Source organism: Nicotiana sylvestris, chromosome 12, assembly GCF_000393655.2.
Source record: "Nicotiana sylvestris chromosome 12, ASM39365v2, whole genome shotgun sequence".
Classification (NCBI taxonomy): Eukaryota; Viridiplantae; Streptophyta; class Magnoliopsida; order Solanales; family Solanaceae; genus Nicotiana; species Nicotiana sylvestris.
The window spans coordinates 67,884,507-67,907,812 of record NC_091068.1 but is presented as its reverse complement, the minus strand read 5'-3'; the positions used below and the strand labels follow the sequence as shown (position 1 = coordinate 67,907,812).

Below are 23,306 nucleotides of genomic sequence, written 5' to 3'. Positions count from 1 at the left end.
TGAAGATATTCTCCATATTTGAATTCACCTAATACATCAATGTATTTAAACTCATTTTTCATTTTTACATTTCAATTTCATGTTGAATCCATTTGGACATTAATTACTATTACACGTAGTTCCTTCACGTGATTTTTAATTCTTTTTCAAACAGACGCGACGGCTTACACGTGCACTGCACGTACACTGAAATTAGTAATGAAGAAAATAAAGATAATATGAGAATACTTATACTTTAAATTAATTTAAAAATAAATAATTAAATAATACTTAAAAATATTATTGATATATTTAAATGATAAAAAAGTACCGAGTAAGAGGATAAAAACATAAAGATCTATAATAAAGACCTAATTTTATTAAGATCATCCGCATTAATTATTATTTTTCACTACCGCCTACCATTATCAACTATCACCGTGCCACCCACCGCCACCATTATTGACAACCACCACCACCACCACCAAGCCGCCACCATTATTGACAACCGCCACCCACCATCCCCACTAGCCCCGCCACTATTATTTTCAACCACAACCACAAACTCATCTACCTCAACTACCACAGCTAACCACCTCATCACCATCAACAATCATAGGCGACACTGCCCACCGTTATAAACTACCATCACCATCACTCACCATTATTAATTATCACTGTCCACCACCACTATTCTTAGCCATAATCACCATCATTATCAATTACCACTAGCTACTATACAGAACCACCATCATTAACCAAAACCACCACCAATCGCCGCCTCTAGTCGGCATTCACAAGGACCACTGTTAGCCATTATCATTACTAACTACCATAATTTTTAAAAAATATATTTTATTGATAGAATATTAGATTAATTAGTATTTTATTTGAATTTATGTTTATTAATTTTTAAATAAAGATAAATTTTATATATTCAGATATTAAAAAACAAACGGTATTATTCAAGTAGTATTCAGATCTTAATATATATCTTAATATTCAGATGTGTATTCAAATTCAGATATCTTAATCTTAATACACATTTAATATTCAGATGTGTATTCAGGTTCAGACGTGTTAATCTTAAAAAAAAAATAGGCAATTTGACTTTGAAATGAAAACAAAGTGGTAGTAAATTTTTTGTTAAAATAAAATGATCAACAATAGGTTGAGGGAGTAAATTGGAGCACTAATAATATATATATATATTCAGATAAATTTATCTTTATTAATTTTTAAATAAAGATAAATTTTAAATATTCAGATATTAAAAAACAAACGGTATTACTCAAGTAGTATTCAGATCTTAATATATATATCTTAATATTCAGATGTGTATTCAAATTCAGATATTTTAATCTTAATACACATCTTAATATTCAAGATGTGTATTCAGGTTGAGACGTGTTAATCTAAAAAAAATAAAAAAAATAGGCTATTTGACTTTGAAATGAAAAACAAAGTGGTAGTAAATTTTTTGTTAAAATAAAATGATCAACAATAGGTTGAGGGAGTAAATTGGAGCACTAATCATTTGAAAAAAATAAAGGAAAGAGAAAATCTGTTCTGTTGTCATTCTTATATGCGTTGCTCTACAGTGGAGCAATGGTTGAGTTTTGTCAGTGATCACTCGGCTTCTCCAATGGCGAATTCGAAACCTAAACCCGGTTCCGAGCCCAAATCTCATTCCCGGAACGTTCTAGAACTTCTCGCCGGCTTAAACCCTTCCATTCCTCCAATTCCTCCGGTTCTTTCTTTAGCGATCACCACAATCTCCGATTCCCAAACCCTAGTTTTTATAGGAACAGTATCCGGCGACGTCATTTCACTCTCCCTGAACCCTAACACCGGTCTATCATTCCACCTGCGGCTGAACATCATCGGCAAACCTGTGAGTTCGATCCTCGTTGTTAGTCATATCGGAAAACTCATTGTTCTCTCCGACGGTTTTATTTATTTGCTTGACTTGAATTCACTAGAACCGGTTCGAAAATTGAGTCTGTTGAAGAATGTTAATGTTGTAAGTAAGAGATTTTTAAGTAGAAATTACAGTATAAACCCTATTTCAAATGGGGTTAAAGGAAAAGAAGATGGTTGTTTTTTCGCGGTTGCGATGGGGAAGAAACTGATGCTAGTTGAGCTGGTTTTGAGTGGTTCTCCTGTAATTTTGAAGGAAGCTCAGGGTGATTTTACTGACGGGATAATGTGTATATCATGGGTAGATGATTCTGTTATTGTAGGAACTAGGAGTGGCTACTATTTGTATTCGTATGCAAGTGGGCTCTCTGGTGTGATATTCTCCTTGCCTGATTCGTCCGTGCCGCCAAGGATGAAGTTTTTAGCAAAAGAGTGCAAGGTGATGTTAATGGTGGACAATGTGGGTGTTATTGTGGATAGTGAAGGGCAGCCTGTGGGTGGTAGTTTAGTTTTCGGTGAAGCTTCGGAGACCATGGGGGAGATAGGGGCATATATTGTGGTGGTAAGGAATGGGAAGTTGGAGCTGTATCATAAGAAGTCGGGGAATTGCGGTCAGCAAGTGTCGTTTCCTGGTGAAGTAGGTAGCCCTTTTGTTGTGGCTGATGAGGAGGATGGAAGAGGAAAGCTTGTTGTTGTAGCGGCAGGCTCAAAGGTAATACTTGATCACTTTAACTATAAAAGGTCTACACTTTGGTGCTTTCTGGGTTAGGTTTTAGTCTTTAAGAATTTATACGCTCCAATGGTTAAGGGGTACTTAAACCTTTGCTTGTGCTGAATCATCCCATGCATAACTTAATTCCGTGAGGGCCTGCAGAGTTGTGAACTTTCTTATAGAGACTTGCCTAAGCTATAGTATCAAGATGATCTTTTTGATAATTCACTATTTTGACCTTAACAAAAAGGTAAAAAAAGGAAATAGAACATAGCTTCAACTTTTTTTGCTGAGGCATTTGATGAAGTTATGGAAGTAAATTCTGCTTACTCACTGGAAGGCCTCGTTAATTATTCTTGTAGATGCATGGTCCCTTAGCTTTGTCAGGTTCTCTTTGTCATTGGATTCTTCATTATGTCTTAGAAGCACAGGGATTGTTTGGAAAAAGAGAAAAGAACATTGTAAAATTACCCGTTTACAGTAATTAAATTCATGTCTAATTGTGTTTTGGTGGCAGATTATGTGTTATCGAAAGGTGCCTTGTGAAGAACAAATAAAAGATCTATTGCGAAAGAAGAACTTTAGGGAAGCAATATCACTGGTTGAAGAGCTTCAAAATGAAGGTGAAATGACAAGAGAGATGCTCTCTTTTGTCCATGCTCAAGTGGGATTCCTCTTACTGTTTGACCTACACTTTGAGGAAGCAGTTGATCATTTCTTGCTTTCTGAAATAATGGAGCCTTCAGAACTTTTCCCATTTATCACACGAGACCCAAATCGGTGGTCATTGCTGGTATGTGCTGGTGTATCAGTTATTGTCCTGTGCATGCATTTATTGTTTTAATGCATTGATCTCTAGTTATTATGATGGTATATGTGCTGATAAATCTACAATGTGATTTTTGCATCTGTTATATGAGTCAAGTTAGTTTCAGTTAGTCCATCCAGTCTTACTAAGTGCATCTGTTCTTTTTCTTGAATCTTTGTCTTCTCTGGTCTCCGATTCACCGTCATTGGGCCCCGGTCTAGTCATTTGGTGCGGAAGAGTGTGTCTATATGTTTTATGTAGGCAAAAAGAACGTGTCATACCATACTTATTTATCCTAATATATGTATCAGTCTACCTTTTTTTTTCTTGCTGTGTAGCAAAGGACCAACTAGGTGCAGTCCATTCTTCTTCTACTTCTTTCTTTTTCTTCTTTGCTGCATTTTAGTCCTGCTTATGCTACTTCTTTTGCTACTTTTACAACTTGCCATAAATTGATTGAATCTTTTGCTTTACCTATAAAAAAAGGGAATCTTTTATTTCAAACTTACTGCATAAGTTAACTAGGGCAATGCTAATATTCTGCAGTAGTTCCTAATATTTGTCCCTCATAAAGGGTGAAAATGAGGCTGCGTACAATAGGCCCTTGTGGTCCGGCCCTTTCCCGGACCCCGCGCATAGCGGGAGCTTAGTGCACCGGGTTGCCCTATTTTATAAAGGGTGACAATGAGTACTGAGCTAAGCGGGAGCTTAGTGCACCGGGTTGCCCTATTTTATAAAGGGTGACAATGAGTACTGAGCTAGTCATGTTGGGGTTGTATGCTGGCATTCCTATCAACTTGGGCTGCTTTTAGGATATGCAGGATTTTCGTATATTATGAAATTTAAAGCTAAATGCTTTGCACCTGCTTGGACCATAGATAATTTTGATCTGAAATACAACTCAACTAAGTGATTATTTCAACCCTTATTTCTTTTTTTTCATTAAAAAAGTAAAGTCTATTGATACGAGGAAGAAACTTGTGTACGGGATCTGTTCAAAAGTAGAAAATTTCACTAAAAAACATGATTCTTTACAAAGAGCACCTAATTTTCTATACTAATTAGTGTAATGCGTGCTCCATTTTCCCCGTTGCTCCTATTGCGCTTTGATTTCGTCCGTTCAATATGGCCCACATAAATGCCAAGTGAGATACTTCATTCAAAAAAATGCCAAGTGAGACACCTCCTATACTCTTTTTCTCTGTCTCTTTTTCTGAAGATTTCGATCCTAATGACACGCTTTAACACTGAGCAATAATCGATGCTCAATATACCTTCAAACAGTGTAGCAATAGCTGAATCACATCTTTTCTAGCACACCTACACACGATGCATCAACTGATGTAGACTTTTCTTCAACAACAACAACAACAATAAAAAATCTACTATGTTCCCAACAGGTGGGGGTCTGGGGAGGGTAATTTCCAATAGACCGTCGGCTCGGAAATAAGAAACATTATTATTATAACAACTAATAATAGCAACAGGAAATAATAGCAACATGGAATACAATACCTGAGGCGAACAAAATCACATAATGCAAATAAAAATCTAGGAATATGAAGGAACATGTGTGCTATTAAGACTATTGGCTCGACTCCCGCATCTTGTCCTCCACGGAGGCTACTCCTACTCTGTCCCAGATAGCTTTATTCTTAATCATATCTCTCCTAGTACAACAACATATCCATCTCAACATCCTCATCTCTGCTACTTTCATCTTCTGCACGTGGGAGTTCTTGACCGGCCAACATTTAGCCCCATACAGCATAGTCGGTCGAACCACCACTTTATAAAATTTTACCCTTAAGTCTTGGCAGCACATTCTTATCACATAAAACACCGGAAGCGAGCCTCCATTTCATCGATCCCGCTCCGATGTGATGTGCGATATCTTCGTCAATCTCCCCGTTACCTTGGATAATAGAACCCGAGATACTTAAAACTAGCTCTCTTGGGATTAACTTGAGCATCAAGCTTTACCTCTACGTCTGTTTCATGGGTCCCATCACTGAATTTGCGCTCTAAGTATTCTGTTTTGGTTCTGCTCAACTTGAAACCTTTAGACCAAGGTCTATCTCCAAGCCTCCAACCTCGCATTAACTTTACTTCGCATCTCGTCAATCAACCCTATATCATCGGCAAATAGCATGCACCAAGGCGCCTTCCCTTGGGTGTGTCACGACAGTACATCCATCGCCAAGGCAAATAAAAATGGGCTAAGAGCCGATCTTAAAGTAAGACCGATCTACAGTAAATATGCCATTACTTCCTTGTATTATTTCGTTCCTACTTGAGAACAAATTGTGAAGCTCTCCTTTCCCTCACTCAAGTCCCATAATGGTCTCCCTTCTTGTTCCTTGTGTATCTGAGCGTTGTCTTCCCTCTGTTAGGGGCATGTATAATGTAATGGGACATGTTTGCTGCATATCTGATTCTAGAACCGGACTGTGACTCCATTTCCCTCTTTATATCTAGAAGTCTTTCCCAGCTTTCAATAGCCTCAATAAATTATTTCAACCATTCATTTGGATTCATTATTTATGACAAACGACATGTTAAATCTTAAAACTTGAGACCCCCTCTTAAATCGAAATATCTCCACCCAAACCAACTCTAACAATAATTCACCAAAAATATGATACTCACCTGGACGCCATCATCTTAAAAAAAGATACTCCATCACAATCACATGTGTTGGCCCTTGGAGTCTCTCGCTAGATGTGTGACTCTCTATGTGTTTCTTTCTCTGCTGAGCAAGCTCTTTTTATCTAACTTTTTCTTTAGGCAGAATAGTCCGAGAGACACTTCTACTCGTTCGGTTTTGACATCACAGTTCTCCTACTTCACGAAGTTTCATTCAAACACTTGTAGTTGTTCAAAATCAAAGTTTTAAGCCCCTCTGATTATTGGCCGAGTCTATGTGGCAGCTTGTCAGCTGAATTGGACAAAGTACGTGTATTTCACACGGATATGGAGTGTAAATATAAATATTTAAACTAGGAGATGATTAAACTAATAAAAAAAGCAAAAAAAGAGGAAAAAGACAAAAAATTAAATACAAAAAGAAAAGAAAAGAAAAGTCAAAGAGTGGTTATTCACGTTTTCCCCACCTCTCCCCCCTCCATTCTTCCCTTTATTACCTCTCCCCCATTTTAACCCCAAATCCAACTGCAGCACAACTGTCTCCATCACCTCTTCATCCAACAGTAACACTCCTCATCACCCCAGATTCGAAAGCACTCCCAGATTGGGGCAAGTATATGGTAGAAATTTCTTTTCGACCTTCCCCATTTTCTTCCCCCAACTTCTGAAGACGAGCTTTTGCAAGGAAATGAAATAGAAAAAGTGCAAGAAGATCACTAACAAACCATTTTCCGGTAGAGAAATCTTAAAAAAATTTGGGTGGAGTCACCGCTGATGATGGGTTTTAGGAGTCGTTTCGGATCGATTCTTTTTTGTGGTTGATTGGTGGTGTTATGGTGGAGTGTTGGTTGTGAAAAAGCGTTTTAGGTGAAGGGTGGTCGGAGAGGAATCACATGCATTGGTGGGGCGATTTTTAAGAGTTGAATTGAAAAAGAGAATTAGAAAAATGAAGAACAATGAGAGAGTGGTCACCGATGGGAGAAAAATGATGAGTGAAAGAGTAGTCACCAACGGGAAACAAGAGTTTGAATTCATTCTCTCATTGTTTGTATCATAACATTGTTACTTTGTGGGCTGTTTTGAAGGTGGTGGTAAATGGTGAATGGTGGAGAATAAGGATGATGAGAGAAGAGGAAGGTGACGGTGGAATGGAAAATAAATAGGCGGTACAAAAGAATAATGTTAAAAATATAATTTTTAATATAATATTAAAAATAAATTAGGCGGTACAAAACAATAAATATGATTGGCAAAAAGATATATATTAATTGTTGAGAAAATCATTATGAATAAAATTGTCACTGCTTTCTTGCATTGCATATATATTTTTTTATTTTTTTCTTCGTTGTGCCTTTTTTAACTAAAGTCCACACTTTAATTGCGCTTTACGCTTAAAGCCCCGATAGACTTGACCGCTTTTCAACGCTTTTCGCCTTTGGCAATACTGGAATGAAAGAGTGGTCACCGATGGGAGAAAAATGAAGAGTGAAAGAGTGGTCACCGATGGGAAATAAGAGTTTGAATTCATTCTCTCATTGCTTGTATCAAAACATTGTTACTTTGTGGGCTGTTTTGAAGGTGGTGGTAAATAGTGAATGGTGGAGAATAAGGATGATGAGAGAGGAGGAAGGTGATGAGGGGATGGTGGAATGAAAGAGAAAAAAATATAATTTTATATAATATTAAAAAATAAATTAATCATGATGTGTTACAAGAAATCTGATGTGGATACTAATATGTCATCTACGTCAGAGCGTTTGAAGAACATGTGAGGTCACATGGGTTTAAAATACTGAGTTTGAACTATTATAAGTGTCGGTGTGACTTTGTTGAGTACATGGGCCGGGATGACAAGTGCGAACAAGTACAAGTGTCGTTCAGGCTATTTTGCCTTTTCTTTAATATCTTATTTTCCTTTGGTGCACCCACGAGGTTCCTCTAGGTATACTAGATTGAGCGTCAACAACAACAACAACAACAACCCAGTATAATCCCACAAGTGGAGTCTGGGGAGGGTAATATGTACGCAAACCTTACCCCTACCCCGAAGGGTAGAGAGGCTGTTTCCAGGAGACCCTCGGCTCAAAAAAGCAACAGGAGACGATATATTAGTACCATAAAAATGCATAATAAAATAACAGCAATATAGGAGATATGAAATACAGAATACGAAATACGAAATAGATGGCTGGTATGGTAAAAACTAGCAGGTAAAGCCCTGCATCAATAGACGAGCAATGACATTCTTAGTCTAACTCCTAACTGGCTAGTCTCACTCTATTGTGCTGTAGAAATATTCACAATTTTTCCCCTAACCTACAACCTTAATGCTCGACCTCCATAATTCCCTGTCAAGGGCCATTCATAGATTGAGCCCCATAGATTGAGCGTCATTCATAGAAAACAATCTTGTTGTAAGGTTTTCTACTTTTGGTATACTTCTTGTATATGAGTGTTTTTGCCCATTGTTAATAAATTCTATACTTGATCAAAAACTATTTAAATCTTTCTTTAATGTCACTGGAATTCGTCTTCTCAGGTTCCGAGGAATAGGTATTGGGGCTTGCACCCTCCTCCATCACTTCTCGAAAAAGTTGTGGATGATGGCTTAACTGGTATTCAGAGAGCTATCTTCCTTAAGAAAGCAGGTGTAGAGACTGCAGTTGATGACAAGTTTCTTCTGAATCCACCAAGCAGAGCTGGTTTATTGGAGTCTGCAATTAAAAACATGACCAGGTTATCTATTGATAAGAGTGTGTGTTTACTACCAACTTCTTGTCCTAGTTCTGGCCTCATGTCTTCTGGGTTGAAGCCTTCCAAAACCAAAAAACAATATTTGATTTTTCAAGAGTGTTTTTTTTAATTTAAAATGACTAGTGTCCAATCCAACTTTGCACGCTCATGAATTTTGAGAGCTTTTTTTAAACTGTTCCCACTTCCATTGTGGGGTAAAAGAGAGAAAAATGAGAAAGAGTGGATATGAATGTCTTCCTCAATATTCATAAGACTTACCAATGTTTAGCTTAAGATTCCTAGATAGTAAATTCATCGAGGGACATCATAATCACATCTACTAATGGAGTTTGTCAATATGGACATTGCTCAAGTTTTATGAGATAATATTTAGATAAAAATCTATATAAGTCACAATATTTTACAATTAAATATATTTTAGGAGTGAAAACATCATAGTCAAAGAAAACCTGTTTAACTTCTGTTATATAAAATAGGACTGGAAGCAATTCATGAATGGGACATAGATATATGAAATACTTACTTCGGGTGACTTTAGGATGTATCACAGATATATCACCCATTGTAAGCTTGATAATTAGAGAAATTCTGGGTTGAGAGAGACCTGCCTTTCAGGTTTATGGGGTTGATATAAACATTAGCAGGGATTTAAGATAGATAGAAAGCTGTGAACTGACCCCTTGAATTGTTTTTTTCTTTCTTCTCAGAGAAATTGTAGACTATATTGGTAATTCCTCTAGGCGATGTCTTAATTTTGTAGTTTAAGTTTCAGTTGAATTGCTATTGGTGTTTCGCTTGTACCTTTATTATCGTTTCATAAGTTGAGAACAGGAGGAATTGACCACAAAGCATCAGTTATTGTACTAATATGTTACAACATGGTTTTGGCATCGACACTTTGGTGCTAACAGAGAAATTTAGGATGGGAAGAAAACTAATATAGTTCTCTGCCATTTGGTTCACTTGCATTCCTTTATATATTATGCTGAGTATGTTTTTCAGTATTCAAAATTTGGTTTATTTTGTCGGATACTTGTGAAGTTTGCTTGTTTAAAACTTTTATCTAGTGTTTTTTGTCCAATCTGGTTTTACTTGTCTATTCTGGTCCTTAGTTTTTCCTCTCTTTTATAACAGATTTTTAGAAGCATCACGACATAAAGATTTGACTCCTTCAGTGAGAGAGGGAGTTGACACACTTTTAATGTACCTCTACAGAGCTCTAAATCGTGTTGATGACATGGAAAGACTTGCCTCATCTGAGAACAGTTGCATAGTGGTATGTCTATATAACCTTGTCCTATATTGTCTAATGTATGAGCAGCACACAGTTCTTGTATTGATCTGCTTGTGCATGTGCTATCAAACTCTTTTTTTGACAACGGGGGGTTTGGGCCAGCAAGGCTTAGGCAGGTAGAAAGAAATCACACCTAGTGTTTTTTGCCTCTGTTGGAATTTAAACCTTGATTTCTCATGGTGTTAACCCACTCCTTGACCCCTAGGCCTCACCTTTAAGTGCTTATCAAACACTTAATTGTTATACCAACCATATCCAGCATACTTACTGAATTTTTTTTTTTTGGATTAGGTAAAGCTTATAGATCTTAGTGAAAGTTGATGTAGATAACATAGAAATGTTGTGTATGTAGACCTTAAGGTGTTGTAGCACCTCTCTTTGCTAGGAAACAGTTCAATCTTAAAGTTGAGATCTGGTATCTTCTCTGAAGGATAGCCATAAAAATTAAATGGACAGTGCAGGAGGAGTTGGAATCACTGCTGAGTGAATCTGGGCATTTGCGGACACTTGCTTTTCTGTATGCCAGTAAAGGGATGAGCTCAAAGTCTCTTTCAATCTGGCGTGTCCTGGCTCGAAATTATTCATCAAGCTACTTGAAAGATTCACATGGTGCAAATCATTTACAAGACACCACAAAAGACAATTCCTTTGATCAGCAGACTGCTGTAGCCAAGGCTTCAAGAATTCTTGAGGCATCATCTGATCAGGAGTTAGTACTGCAACATCTCGGATGGGTATGGCATTCTTTTCGGTTTTCAGGTGCTTTCTGCTTTCGACATGCTAATTGAGAGTATTAATTTCCATTTTAGATTGCAGACATCAATCAGGTGTTAGCTGTTCAAGTGCTCATATCGGAGAAAAGAACAGATCCGCTCTCACCAGGTATGTCTTACATGGTATCTAGTGATGTTCAAATTTCATATCCATCTGCAAAAATTGGCTCTTCTGTAGTAAAATTTAGCCTCACACCGATGTTTAAAGAATTGATATCTCTTTTGATAAGGTAAATAATTTTATTAAAAGGCAGCCTAGAGCACAAGGCATCCCGCGTTCATGCAGGGTCCAGGGAAGTGCCGCACCCCAAAGGGTGTGACGTAGACAGCCTACCCTAATGCAAGCATTAGTGGTTGCTTTCACGGCTCGAACCGTGTGGAGGGGCAGGCCGATCGCAAGCTGGATGAGAAGGCAAATAAAAGCTACTGATTCTGAGAATAGTCATAATTCAATTTTTGGCCTTGAATCAATGTTTTACATAAACAGGTAGGTTAGACCATGCCTGCTTTTATTTACCCAAAATACCCTTGCTATTGCTAAACCATTGAAAAATCATGGATAATATTGTCATTTTATTCTACACATAAAAAGGAAAGGAGTTGTCCAGATCACGTCTTTTACTTTTTCAATAATTAAGGCAATTCTGCAGCCCCTTTCTCCTCCATGGCGAGAGCAGCAATTAACCTTTGTTTTTGGGAAATTTTGCTCTTTTTCATCACCGATAAAGAGTAGGAATATAATTACGCGAAAATACAATTATTACAGTGGAAAATAGAAATAAAAATTACAAGTTCTTCAGGCTAGGCGTGGATACCTCGCACTCTGTAAGGATATTCAAGCCCAATGCAGTAAATTCTTCACTGTTCCAGCAGTAAAAATCTTGACTTGTCCCCTCCAAGACACAACAAACCAACAATGTTGTATGATCCGAACAATCCGTGGACTAGTTTTTCAGTCTAAAAATCCACCAATAAGAGCACTTTCCTTCAACAAAGTAAAACTCTCTTTTGTAGTGAATAAGTTGAAGATTTATACCTTTTTCTTTTCTCACAACTCTTTTTTCTTCTTACAAATACACTTCACTTTTGTTGCACATTACGACACTTTCCACACACCTTCACAAGGTAAGAAATACTACTATTTATAGGTGTAAAAATTCTTTCTTGGAATAAATTGGAAGGTAGTGAGGTAATAAGTTATGTGAACATGAGAGATTAGCGTCTGGTTTAGTGGGTTAATGATATGATAGAACATAAGATAATGGTTACGGAGAATTGTGGTCACTTTTTAGATCATGGAATAGTGGATCTATAGGAGTTATGATCACTTTCTCCACTTAAGACATACAGATAATACAATTTTAAATAGTACAATTATGTGAGCATGTTGTACTTCTTTGATTCAATTGTTCGCTTGCTTTCTGTGCAAAGTGAGAATGATGTGATATATCAAAAGGAGTATGCTAGCTTAGATGGAAATTGAGATGTGACTAATTGCACTAGGCCTGATGATATTGCATATGCAACGTGGGTACTTAGCAAGTTCACAAGCAAGCCAGGTAATGAACATTGACATTCCATACGAGAGTTATATTTACTTGGTGTCAAATACTTATGGCATGTATTACAAAAGATATCATGTTGTACACAAAAGGATTTTCACATTCAGAATGGAAAACTTGGTATGATGATTCCTATTATACTACTAGTTGTATTTACTTTGGGAGGTGGTGCTTTCTTGGAAATCGAAAAAGCAAACTATTATTGCTGACTCTATCGTGGAAGCTGAGCTTATTGCTTTAGCTTCAGCTACTGAAGAAGCGAATTGATTGAGAGATTTATTACTTCTAAGTACCTCTGAAGACCAATTCCTCCAATTTTATTTTCTTGAGATAGTACCGTTACTATTAGTAGAGTGCAAAACAGTTATTACAACAATATATCCAGACCCATATTAGGTGTTATCAGATGCGAAAAAGCAAACCAGCTCGAAGGTCCTTTGAGACTTTAAGCACTAAGTGCAAATAAAGCGTGAGCTTCACTGAAGAAAGACGCAAATGGAGAAAAAAAATACAAATATGTATGTGCAGTCCAAAACTAATAAATATACGCATGAATAGCAAATATATGGACAAAGGAATTGAATAAAAATTACAATAAATGGAGTATCAATTGCTTAGTGTTGCCTCTTCAGGATTACGCTCATTGGTGAAGAAAAGTATGCCTTAGAGCCTTGATGATGACATTGAAGCACTTGCTAAGCAGCACGAAATGCTCAACATGTTGTGTGGCTCGCTTCAGGGCTTATAAGCACCTTTGACAACAATGTGTCCATAAGGAGAAAAAGAGAAAAAGAGGGGCGAAATATAGATAGTTGGGTTTAGTTCTTGGTTGAAAAAACCAGAAAAGTACCTACTATTAATGAGATAGTAAGGACATTTTGCGTAACTAAAAATGGGTATTGATGTTAATCTACTTCAGTACACACACACACTACTTGCTTATGCACATGGCTTGGTGCATTTAGTGGCACCAGCCCCATTTGTTCGAAACTTGGAGGAGTATGCACCTACACATTTCAGTCAGGGGGATCTAACTTGTGACGTGTGCCAAACCCACACTTCACGTTCTGTGTGCTAAACTAGAGATACGGGGGCAAGCTGGCCTGATAATTAATTTCTCGAGAAGTAAATGTTTACTTTCTCAAGTGTAATTTTTAAGCTCTTTTTAGCATACCTGATTGCCTAATAAATCAAAGAGGTGAATATACCAGTCACCCAATGCCAAATTGTTTAGTTTCAAATATATCAAAAGAGGTTGGGGGCAGTCATCCAAGTACAAGAGAAAATAAGAGAACCTCACAACATATGCTTTTAGAAGCATGGTAGTTAAGTGGAGAAGGGTAGAGGGGCGGGCCCCTTCTCCAACCGTGCACCTGCTGGCCTTCGGGAATTTCTCAGTTATTAAGAAAGAGGAAGTAGAAAGAAAAGTAGTTTCTCTTTTTCTATAGGTAGTGTAAGACTGCAAGTATTATCAGTTTTTTTGTTAGGTCTTTGAATGATAAAATTAAAATATTATATTACTTCACATATGCCACTATCAGCTTATTTACTTTTAATGACTCTGTTAGCATGCATATCTTTTCTTTTGCTTGTTTTTTAAAATGTAGTTTCTTCATTAAGTGCCATTCTTTTAATGCAAGTCTTCAATCACAGATGAAGTAATTGCCGCAATTGATCCCAGAAAAGTCGAAATTCTTCTAAGGTCAGTTGTTTTACCTTGCCAACTGTTTTTCAAACTACATTCTGTCTCTTTCTCCTGAACTGGTGATTGGTGCCTTGATTTTGTTTCTCCTTAGTTGTGTGGCTAGTGTGACATTTTTGCAACTTTTGATTGCACTGTCCCACTTTTTTGCTTCCATTTTGGAGATTGCTAACTTATCCGACAAGAAAAGTGTAGTTCTACCGTCTTTTTCTCCTATTAACTAATTGTTTGAGTTACTGAGTTCTGTATCACATTGCAAATGATAAGCAGCTTTTTTTCGTCCCGCTCTGCTACCCCCTTGTTCTGATAGCAAAGGCATATTGTAGACCTAAATTGAGAACAGTCTGATTAAGAATTAGAATAGCTCATGTTTGCGGTTGAAAGGAAGCAGAAGATGAAGATGAATCTGGCAGGAGCTCCAGAAGATTTAGAGTTAAATTTTGCTGCCTTAAGAGTGGAGTCTAGTCAGTGCTTGACATTTGGCTATTTTCCAGACCTAGTTTTTGAACTGTGATTAAGTGTACTATTTTTTAGTCTTGTAACTTTCTAGCTTTATCTTACTCGCCAAACCAGTTAGAAAGCCAATTCTTTGAGTAGATCAATGTTCTTATAGTGTAAGCACATTTATTCGAAGCACCATGACCATAAAACTGTTCCATGCTGTGAAGAAGTTTTAAGATAATACATTCTTTTGAAAAAGATGGTACTTTAGTTTTGTTTTGATATTTAACTAATTAAAACTTGGAATTTGTTTAATGTTCTACATAATGTGACTGTAGTGTGGCTTAGGCGATTGTTAACTAAAATACGACTTTCTGAGTAAATCCGAAGGTGACACACATATGCACTAAACTTTATAGTTTACTGTTGACCCGGTATGTCCTTTAGGCTTCTTTGTTGACTTGCTACATAAACTTCTAGATCATTTTAGTACAAGCGATATCTTCAAAGTCACTCCTTTCATCAACTAGCTATTAGGTAGCCTAAGACTACTTGAAAATTTACCGCTGTATACTAATTGCATAGTAATTACCAATACAAAAAGGATAAAATAGCTGGTGGAATAACCTTAAATTGCATCCAGTCACTCCTTAACCGGGTGGGAACTGAATAAAGCGAGTAGCATGTAGCGTGCTGAATTTTCTCTTTTTATTTCTTCTTAGTTTGATCGATATTTTTATTAGTATTAGTTTTTTTTATTGGTGGTGTTCGATTATGTCATTGTATACCTGCAGTCTCCTGCCAATATGAGTATCTGTAATTCTGTTCACCAAGGTTTAGGCGGAGGGGAACAAGTCACCTAAGCTGGTCTTGCCTCTACTGAATGTCAACCCTGGACTCCCATCGTTCTCATCCCGCTTCACTGACTTCTAGACCACAGCCTTGGTCACCTGATTGGTTTGATAATATATGCTTGTAAAGATGGTATCTAAATACTATTGAGGTATTTAGTTGTCTATATGTTTCTTTGAATTATAAACTGGAAGCTTTACCATGCAGATATCTCCAGTGGTTAATTGAAGATCAAGACTGTGATGACACACGGTTCCATACAACTTATGCGCTCTTGCTTTCAAAATCGGCACTTGATGCTAATGAAAAGGAACATGCTATACCAAATTCTGAAGGTGTAAATCAAAAGGAGATGAGTACGTCAGACCGTGGAAACAACTCAATATTTGATACTCATGTCAGAGAGAGATTGCATATTTTTTTGCAGTCCTCCGACTTGTATGATCCAGATGAGGTGCTGGACTTGATTGAAGGATCCGAGTTATGGCTGGAGAAGGTCAGTAAAAAATTTAGGCTATTCATAGAAATAATCGCCTATGAATCTCTGCTGGTTAACAGTTTGAACCATCTGGTTCTCGTTGTGATTTGCGGTCCTTGTGTTTTTGATGGTTTTATTACAGGCTATTCTTTACAGGAAGCTTGGTCAAGAAACATTAGTGCTTCAAATTCTTGCCTTGTAAGTTAATAAACCTTTGGTTATTGCTTTGAATAAATCACAACAAGCTTTATCATACTAATGAACAGCTAAAAAGATATTCTGTTTCCCAAATGTGGGCAATGGATTGGTGACAATATTTATGGAAAGTCCTTCACTTAAACAGGCGAAAATATTTGAAAGCTTAGTACCCACATTATTGCGATATGAATGATATACCTGAACCTGCAATTACTCTGAATGAGATAGTTATAACTGTGGGATTTGTAATTTAAAGTTGTGTTCATCTGGCAGGAAGCTGGAAGACTGTGAAGCTGCAGAACAATATTGTGCCGAGATCGGTAGGCCAGATGCTTACATGCAGTTAGTACAGTATTCTCTCATTTGTTTCTTTAGCTATTGGTTTAAAAGATGTTCTCTTAGCTTTTCCCCTTCCTGGTCTCTTCTTAGGCTGCTTGAAATGTATTTGGAACCAATTAATGGCAAAGAGCCTATGTTTAAAGCTGCTGTGCGTCTGCTGCACAATCATGGAGAAATGCTAGACCCTTTGCAGGTTTTGGAGGTACCAAAACTTATCCTTCTTCCCATCTATTACTTATATAATGGGCAATGAGCAGGGCTTTAGTCTAGGTGGAAGAGTGCAGCGCGTGATGTGCGGGTTAGGCGCATGTCACAAGTTCAAACATTAATCCTACCACATACAAAAGCTTGGTATTTAAGTGGAGAAGGGCAGAGTCGCATACTCATTATCCACCGATTTCAAACGGTGCGCCAACTGACCCTTGGCATTTCTTGGTTATGGGAAAAAATAAATAATGGTCAATGAGGAGAGGAAATGTGAAGCTAGCTTGGGAAAAAGTTAGCTTCATTTTACTCATTGGGATCTGTCACTTCAACATTTTATCTGCTATGGAATGTAGCTGCACTAACAGTTGTGTTGGTGCTTTGGAGGGAAGGGAACAGGAGAGCATTCAAAGGGGTGAAATATGATGGTGCACAGTTTAAGACATCCCTTTTTGTCTCTGATTGTTTTGATGCACAAACGAGATCCCTGGTAGTATAGACGATTGGATCTCTTTTGTGGGGAGCAATATTTTTGTGTAGCTTCTCTATCTCTTCGTATGCATGGTGTCATTATCCCGAAACCTCAATAAAATTTAATTTATTAAAAAAAACGATTATCCAAGCATTAGGGTTGTAGGCTAGGGGGTAGTCGAGCTTTTCCTACTTCATACCGGGGGTGAGGCGGGGTTGGATAGGGTTGATCTTAGACGGCTTGTGGTTAATGTTGAGTCCACACTATCCTTTTTGTTTTTCATAGCCCCGGGCCTTAATTACTGGTTACTGTTATTGCATGTCATCTATTTTTTGGTTTTTATGCTTATGTTACTATTTCTATGGTTTCTGCTGACGTTATTGATGAATTGTCTCTTCTTGTTTTATTTTCGTCTTCCTGAGCCGAGGGTCCACTTTGTGGGATTTTACTGGGTCGTTATTGTTGTTGTATCCACCCTCTAATTTAAGTAACATGGTTCAAATGGGAAGGAAGATTAAAATTCTGATTGACTTGCATACTGGTTTTTAGGTCGGAGAACTTGTCTCCAAAATTTAAAAATAAAAATGTGGTACAAGAGAAATAAGGTCATTGTTGAAACCTATTCACAGGAAAAACTTCTCATCGTACTTTTAAGTAGAAGTTTTGATGTTCAATATTTTCCTCTTGAAATATTTGGATTTGTAGTCTTTGAAATTTTAGTAGTGTGTGAAACATTGGGGTTATCAAAACTGGGAATATGTTCTTTAAATTCGGAAGACTTGAGTGTATTCTTCTTTATTGGTAAAGTTGGGGTTTTCGCACCCTAATTTTAGCCATTGGTGCGTATTTAGTCACCTAGAACCTATGTTGCACGGACTCTTTATATTAGCTTACAAACCCTTGTCGACACGACACTGGTACTAGTAAGGGTGTGAGATTCGTACCGGATGTGGTCAATTGAGATTGGGTACTTTGACCACAATCCATGGCCAAATTTGAGAAAAAATGAAAGATTGAATTTTAGCTACTGCATGCTAGTGTGTATTGCCTACAACTTGAGAAATTCTCAAAATGAAAGATTGAATTATTGGCTGCACTCAGTAACCTATAAGTTTTCCACAGAATATCCATCATAATTTAGGATACTTTTATAGATCTATTTTTAGAATTTTGAATTACTTTTAGCCAAATCCCTGCGCATCCGTATCTGTACCTGGATCCGCACCCCTGAATCTTAAAATATAGATTATGAAGGATCCGACTTCTAGATCCGCACCCGGATCAAATACCCGAACCCGAGTCCGAGCAATATAGACTAGAACTTATCAGGTATTAAAAGTAGTCCGCTTACTTCCTAACATATCTAATCATGCATCTTGTAACATTATTATACCATTCTTGGCTATCGTCTTTTGTAATTGCCTTTATTTGAAGTGAAAGATGAAGTTTTGACTTTTTTTATTATGGCGATCTTTAATTTCTAAAGGCTATTAAAAGAATTTCATCTGTTTCACATGGCTTGATAGGTCTACTTATGTTCACGTTACTCTTTTTCTCAATTATTGGGGGAAATCAATGGTTAGATTTTCATTGTTTCATTGGCCAAGTGTTGATGTTATTTGACTAATTCATTACACCTAAATAGAAGATGATATATTCATCTGGGATTTTTTCGTGCTGTTTGAAGGAAATCAGGCGATGAGAAGGCTAATAACCTAGAAAATAATCTAATTTGCTTAAGGCAATATATGCAAAGTCACGATAGATGTCAAAATGCTACTCATTCTGAGTTGAGTTTCACTTTGCAGAGGTTGTCACCAGATATGCCCCTTCAGCTTGCTTCAGAGACAATATTAAGAATGTTGAGAGCTCGACTTCACCATCATCGTCAAGGCCAAGTATGTCCTAAACAATAGGTGTTGAAATTTCCATTGATCTTGAGCATTTATGAAAATATATTTTATTTATTATCTTTAAGGGGGTTACACTTTGTGTATGTTTTTTTATACAAAGTTTTGGCACGAACATATGCTATGTCTATGTTATGCGGAACTTCAGCAATGATGTCACTGGAGACATGAACTTACTGCGCTTGAGCAGTACTCAGCTTATGCCAATTTTCATGTCATCTTCTCCTTTGTGTTGAGTCATTATGGTATGTGATTTCATTTCCCTCTTGAACCGGGTACTATTAGATGCTTGGCTAAATAAGCCAGGCATTGCATGATATGGAGGTGCAAGGCTGGTCAGATTACTTCCTAAAGGCAAAGCGACTTACCTATCTAGCTTCAGGCTTAACTGCACCTTAAAGCCTTTAACAGCACTGGAACTCTGGATGAATTATATTTTTTCAGAGAACAATTTTTTCCATGACTGAATCACAGAGTTGTCTTACAGATTCTTTCTCCACTGATAAGACTGTTAATATTTTTCTTTTTCTTTTTTATAAGTTTAACTGCAAACTCTCGGATGCTTTTTCAGGCGTTGTATTAAAGTATGTCCTAATTGCATAGTTCTTTTATATCTTTGTCCTGGCTGCATTGGGTCTACTATTTTATTCTGTAGTCAAGTTGCAGTTCATAGAATAACACTATTTATAGCTAATCTACTTTTGCACATGGCATCTGATGATATTTGATGCTACAGATTGTCCATAGTCTATCTCGTGCTTTGGATATTGATGCAAGCTTAGCAAGATTTGAGGAAAGATCACGACATGTTTTGATAAATGACGACAGTGTGTGTGACTCTTGCCATGCTCGACTTGGAACCAAACTGTTTGCAATGTATCCAGATGATACCATAGTCTGTTACAAGGTTTGTCATGTCTTCATTTATTTATGGCTTATTGTAATATCATGTTCTAGCTTGACATTATATATCCCTTCCTTATCCCAAAAAAAACATTTTATGTATTTTTCATCTGTGCTGACTTATTATTCCCCATTTTGACTTGCTGCCTGAAAGTTGCTTGGAAGAACTCTTTCTATATATATATATATAGAAAGAGGGTGAATTGAAATTCTGCAAGTTTTATTGTGCTGAAATTTAGATGATGATATTGTGTACTGCTTTTATCTGCAGTGTTTTCGTCGTCAAGGTGAGTCAACCTCCGTGTCAGGTCGCGATTTTAAGAAAGATATGTTGTATAAACCTGGTTGGTTAGTGACAAGGTGATGCTACTAAGGGGCATTGGGATGATCCAAACATTGAATGGCTTGGCATTAGCGCTTGCTGCTGATGTAGTTAACTTTTAATATGTCTGCAGCTCATCTCAAAAGAACTCACTACCACTCCCATAGTTGATTATGATGTTGCTCTAATGTATATTTGCTTCAGTAGGAGACACAAAGGCATGCCCTTGATGGCTTCTTCATCTGTGCATAGCCATGAGCATACGGCATTTTGATTTCAAAATTTGTCAGTAATGCACTTGTGCTCAAGAGTGAACTGTTTTGAATAAAACATAGCTGGTCTGTGGGGTTATGGTTGGTCGATTCAGCATCACCACTCAGTACTGCAAGTTCTCTGTAAAACTCTAATATAGCAACTAGGGGCAAGATATCTGTAGGAACAGAGATTAATTGATCAGCAACTTTATATTCTGATGAAGAAGATGGAAAGATGTCATTATCACTGAAATCTTGTGGGAGAATCTGGAGCCTTGGTGTTGATATGTAATGTTTATTATTTTTCCATAGATGTCATGCTTACAAGAGCAGAGTTCCGTGATCCGCTGTAGGAACAGATGTATATTATATCAGAAAGATACAATAGTCAATTTCCAAAAGATGATATACAAAAACCATTTATCAGGAGAGCGTGAATATTTCAACCCTTTGCTTTTCTTTTAAAACAAAAAAATTATCGCCACCATTGTGGTGGGAGGTTAAGGCGTGACCTCGACATGTATATTAATAATTAAACCACAACTTGCTTACTCCTTGTCGCAAGCTTAAATATAACAGCACAGAAAAGCTTGGGAGAATACAAGTGGAGAAGATGGTGAAAAGTCAAAAGGAGCAGAAACCAAATTTGACTAATAGAGCAAACACGCTACTGCTCTCCAAACTACCTAGCCAAGGCACACATTGAAAAACCGACAAAATTTAATGGTCGCCGGGTCGATTGCCGGTTCGAACCCAAGGGCAAAAGAGTAAGTCTAAACGAAAGAATGACCTTCACGTCCTTCACGGTGGGTGGTTATTCAATTGTTTTTAGCAAGAGCCATGATGGGGAAATCAGATTTTCATCGACATTCTCTGCGAACAAGAGGAAGATGGCCATGTTTAACAAGGGATCTGTAAAGATCAACATGTTCATTGTGATCTTCTCTCTTGTTTAAGTCATTGTTCCAAACAGTACAATCAACAACAAAATAAAATTTTTGGGAAACAATCTCAGAAACTAAGGTTCTGCCAAAGGTTCATTGGCATCTTTGGCTTGGCCTTTAGAAGAAGATTTAGGAGTAGCAGACACCCTAGTTCCAGAAGAAGCAGATTTTGAAGAATCTCCTCTGATGGAAGAAGTATTTCTGTTTGCTATAGAACCAAGGCTATGAAGCCTTCCATCACCTCTTCTATTCCTAACTGGAGCCACTGTAGAAGGAAGATCGTTGACTATAATAGCACGACGAGGGGAAGCAGTAGAAATAGTAGAAGTAGAAGATTTGGAAGCCATTGAAAATAAGAAGGAAGGGAATTTGAAGAGAAAGAGAGAATTTTGAGAAGATAACGAAAAAGTAAGAAAGTAGGAGGAAAGTTTTGAGGGTTTATGATTCAATATTTATAATGGGAGAATATTCAGAAAGTTAAGGGACTATCTATATTAGTGGAAAATATCATGAGAGTTATTACAACAAAGAGGAATGACCGTGTTCAAAAGGTGTAGACAACACCCCAGGGTGGTTTGCATATGTACTATACATATTAGCTTCGAGGTTACACACAAGAATATAGCCAAGGGGCTGTGTGAGCACGTGATTTTTGTTTCGCACGACAATCGCTCCAAAAGGAAATAAAAAATAATAATTGGCCCTGCTGTACAAATTTTGGATTTCTGTGCGGCACCTTGATTTATTTGTGACTTCGGCCCATTTTTATTTATTTACTTTATTAAAACAAAATTCAAAAAATATATGTGTCCTGCATAATTCGAACCGTAATCCGGTCGTTGAATAAGAAAATCACGAATGGGCATCTTCGTCCGTGATTTTATTTTGATTAACTTTACCTGTTTTGAAATATTTTAGTGTGTGTGCAAATAATTGTATTGAGTGTGTGTTTAATTTTAATTTGATTTTTTGGCTTAGTTTTAAAATAAATAAGAAAAAAAAGAAGAAAAAAAAAAGAAAAAATATATATTGAAAGGACCCCTTTCCCTCCCGGACTTGGGCCAATTTTAACAAAATTGGCCCAAACAAACAGCCCAAAACCCAGGCCTGCCCGGTCCAACACCACCTGATGCCCAGAGAATCCAAACGACGTCGTTTTGGTACAGGTTGATCTGGGCCGTTGATCTCAAATTGATCAACGGCCAAGATCACATTTCCTATACCCACGAACAGAACCCGACCCGTTTCCACCCGGACCAACCCGAACCCCCTTTAGTTGAAACGACATCGTTTCCCCGAGGCCTTTAGATCCAAGCCATTGATTCCAGTTAATCCGATGGCTGAGATCAGCCGCCTATTCCATATATAAGCCTATAACCTTACCCTGCCCCCCCATCAGATACCCCAGCTCCCGTCTTCAACCTCATCCCCATCAAACCCTAGAGCCGCCCCTGTATCCTCCACCATGAAAACCGGCGGCATGGACGCCGGTGACCTTCCCCTTAACACCCTAGAACCCCCTTGCCATCCTGAGCATGAATCCATTAACCCTGTAGTTCGAATCCCTCCCCACCTTCTCGAATCTTCATTTGAAGGTTCGAGTCGAAACTCGATCTACACGGTTCAACCCTAGCTTCACACCAGATACTCCCCAGACCCCCCTCGTGACCAAACCATACTTGGTTTGGTCCGAATCTGATCAGGGAAGCCTGAATCCCAGATCTAAGTTTGAAAGGTTTTGTGTCCTTCGTCACTGGTTCATACCGGTTCAACCGAAGAGATTAAGGTCTAATGGACTTCAATCAAAGTGTTTCTCATCTGAGAAACACTTCGATTAAA

At 37.5% G+C, this 23,306-nt stretch overlaps 1 protein-coding gene across 2 annotated transcripts; it reads left to right on the top strand.

Moving 5' to 3' along the window:
- Positions 1–1,503: 1,503 nt before the first annotated feature.
- Positions 1,504–20,952, top strand: LOC104228400 (vacuolar sorting protein 3). 2 transcript variants are annotated; one of them, XM_009780858.2, is made up of 14 exons: positions 1,504–2,611; positions 3,129–3,404; positions 8,605–8,801; positions 9,954–10,095; positions 10,575–10,847; positions 10,923–10,995; positions 14,102–14,150; positions 15,651–15,939; positions 16,064–16,119; positions 16,393–16,461; positions 16,549–16,660; positions 18,943–19,032; positions 19,781–19,951; positions 20,219–20,952. In XM_009780858.2, the coding sequence occupies exons 1-14, from the start codon at positions 1,565–1,567 to the stop codon at positions 20,309–20,311; spliced, it is 2,937 nt and encodes a 978-aa protein (XP_009779160.1). In that variant the 5' UTR covers positions 1,504–1,564; the 3' UTR covers positions 20,312–20,952. The 2 variants fall into 2 exon arrangements, 1 of the variants encoding a protein (XP_009779160.1); XR_011404230.1 differs by lacking the exon at positions 20,219–20,952 and having other exon boundaries at positions 16,393–16,439; positions 19,781–19,815.
- The last annotated feature ends 2,354 nt before the right edge of the window (positions 20,953–23,306 follow it).

Excerpts from the sequence above, each read along its gene's own strand:
- LOC104228400 (XM_009780858.2), top strand. The coding sequence starts at position 1,565 with ATGCGTTGCTCTACAGTGGAGCAATGGTTGAGTTTTGTCAGTGATCAC. Across the intron at positions 10,848-10,922 it reads TACTGCAACATCTCGGATGG|ATTGCAGACATCAATCAGGT; the intron begins GTATGGCATTCT and ends TTTCCATTTTAG. Across the intron at positions 16,661-18,942 it reads ACCCTTTGCAGGTTTTGGAG|AGGTTGTCACCAGATATGCC; the intron begins GTACCAAAACTT and ends TTCACTTTGCAG.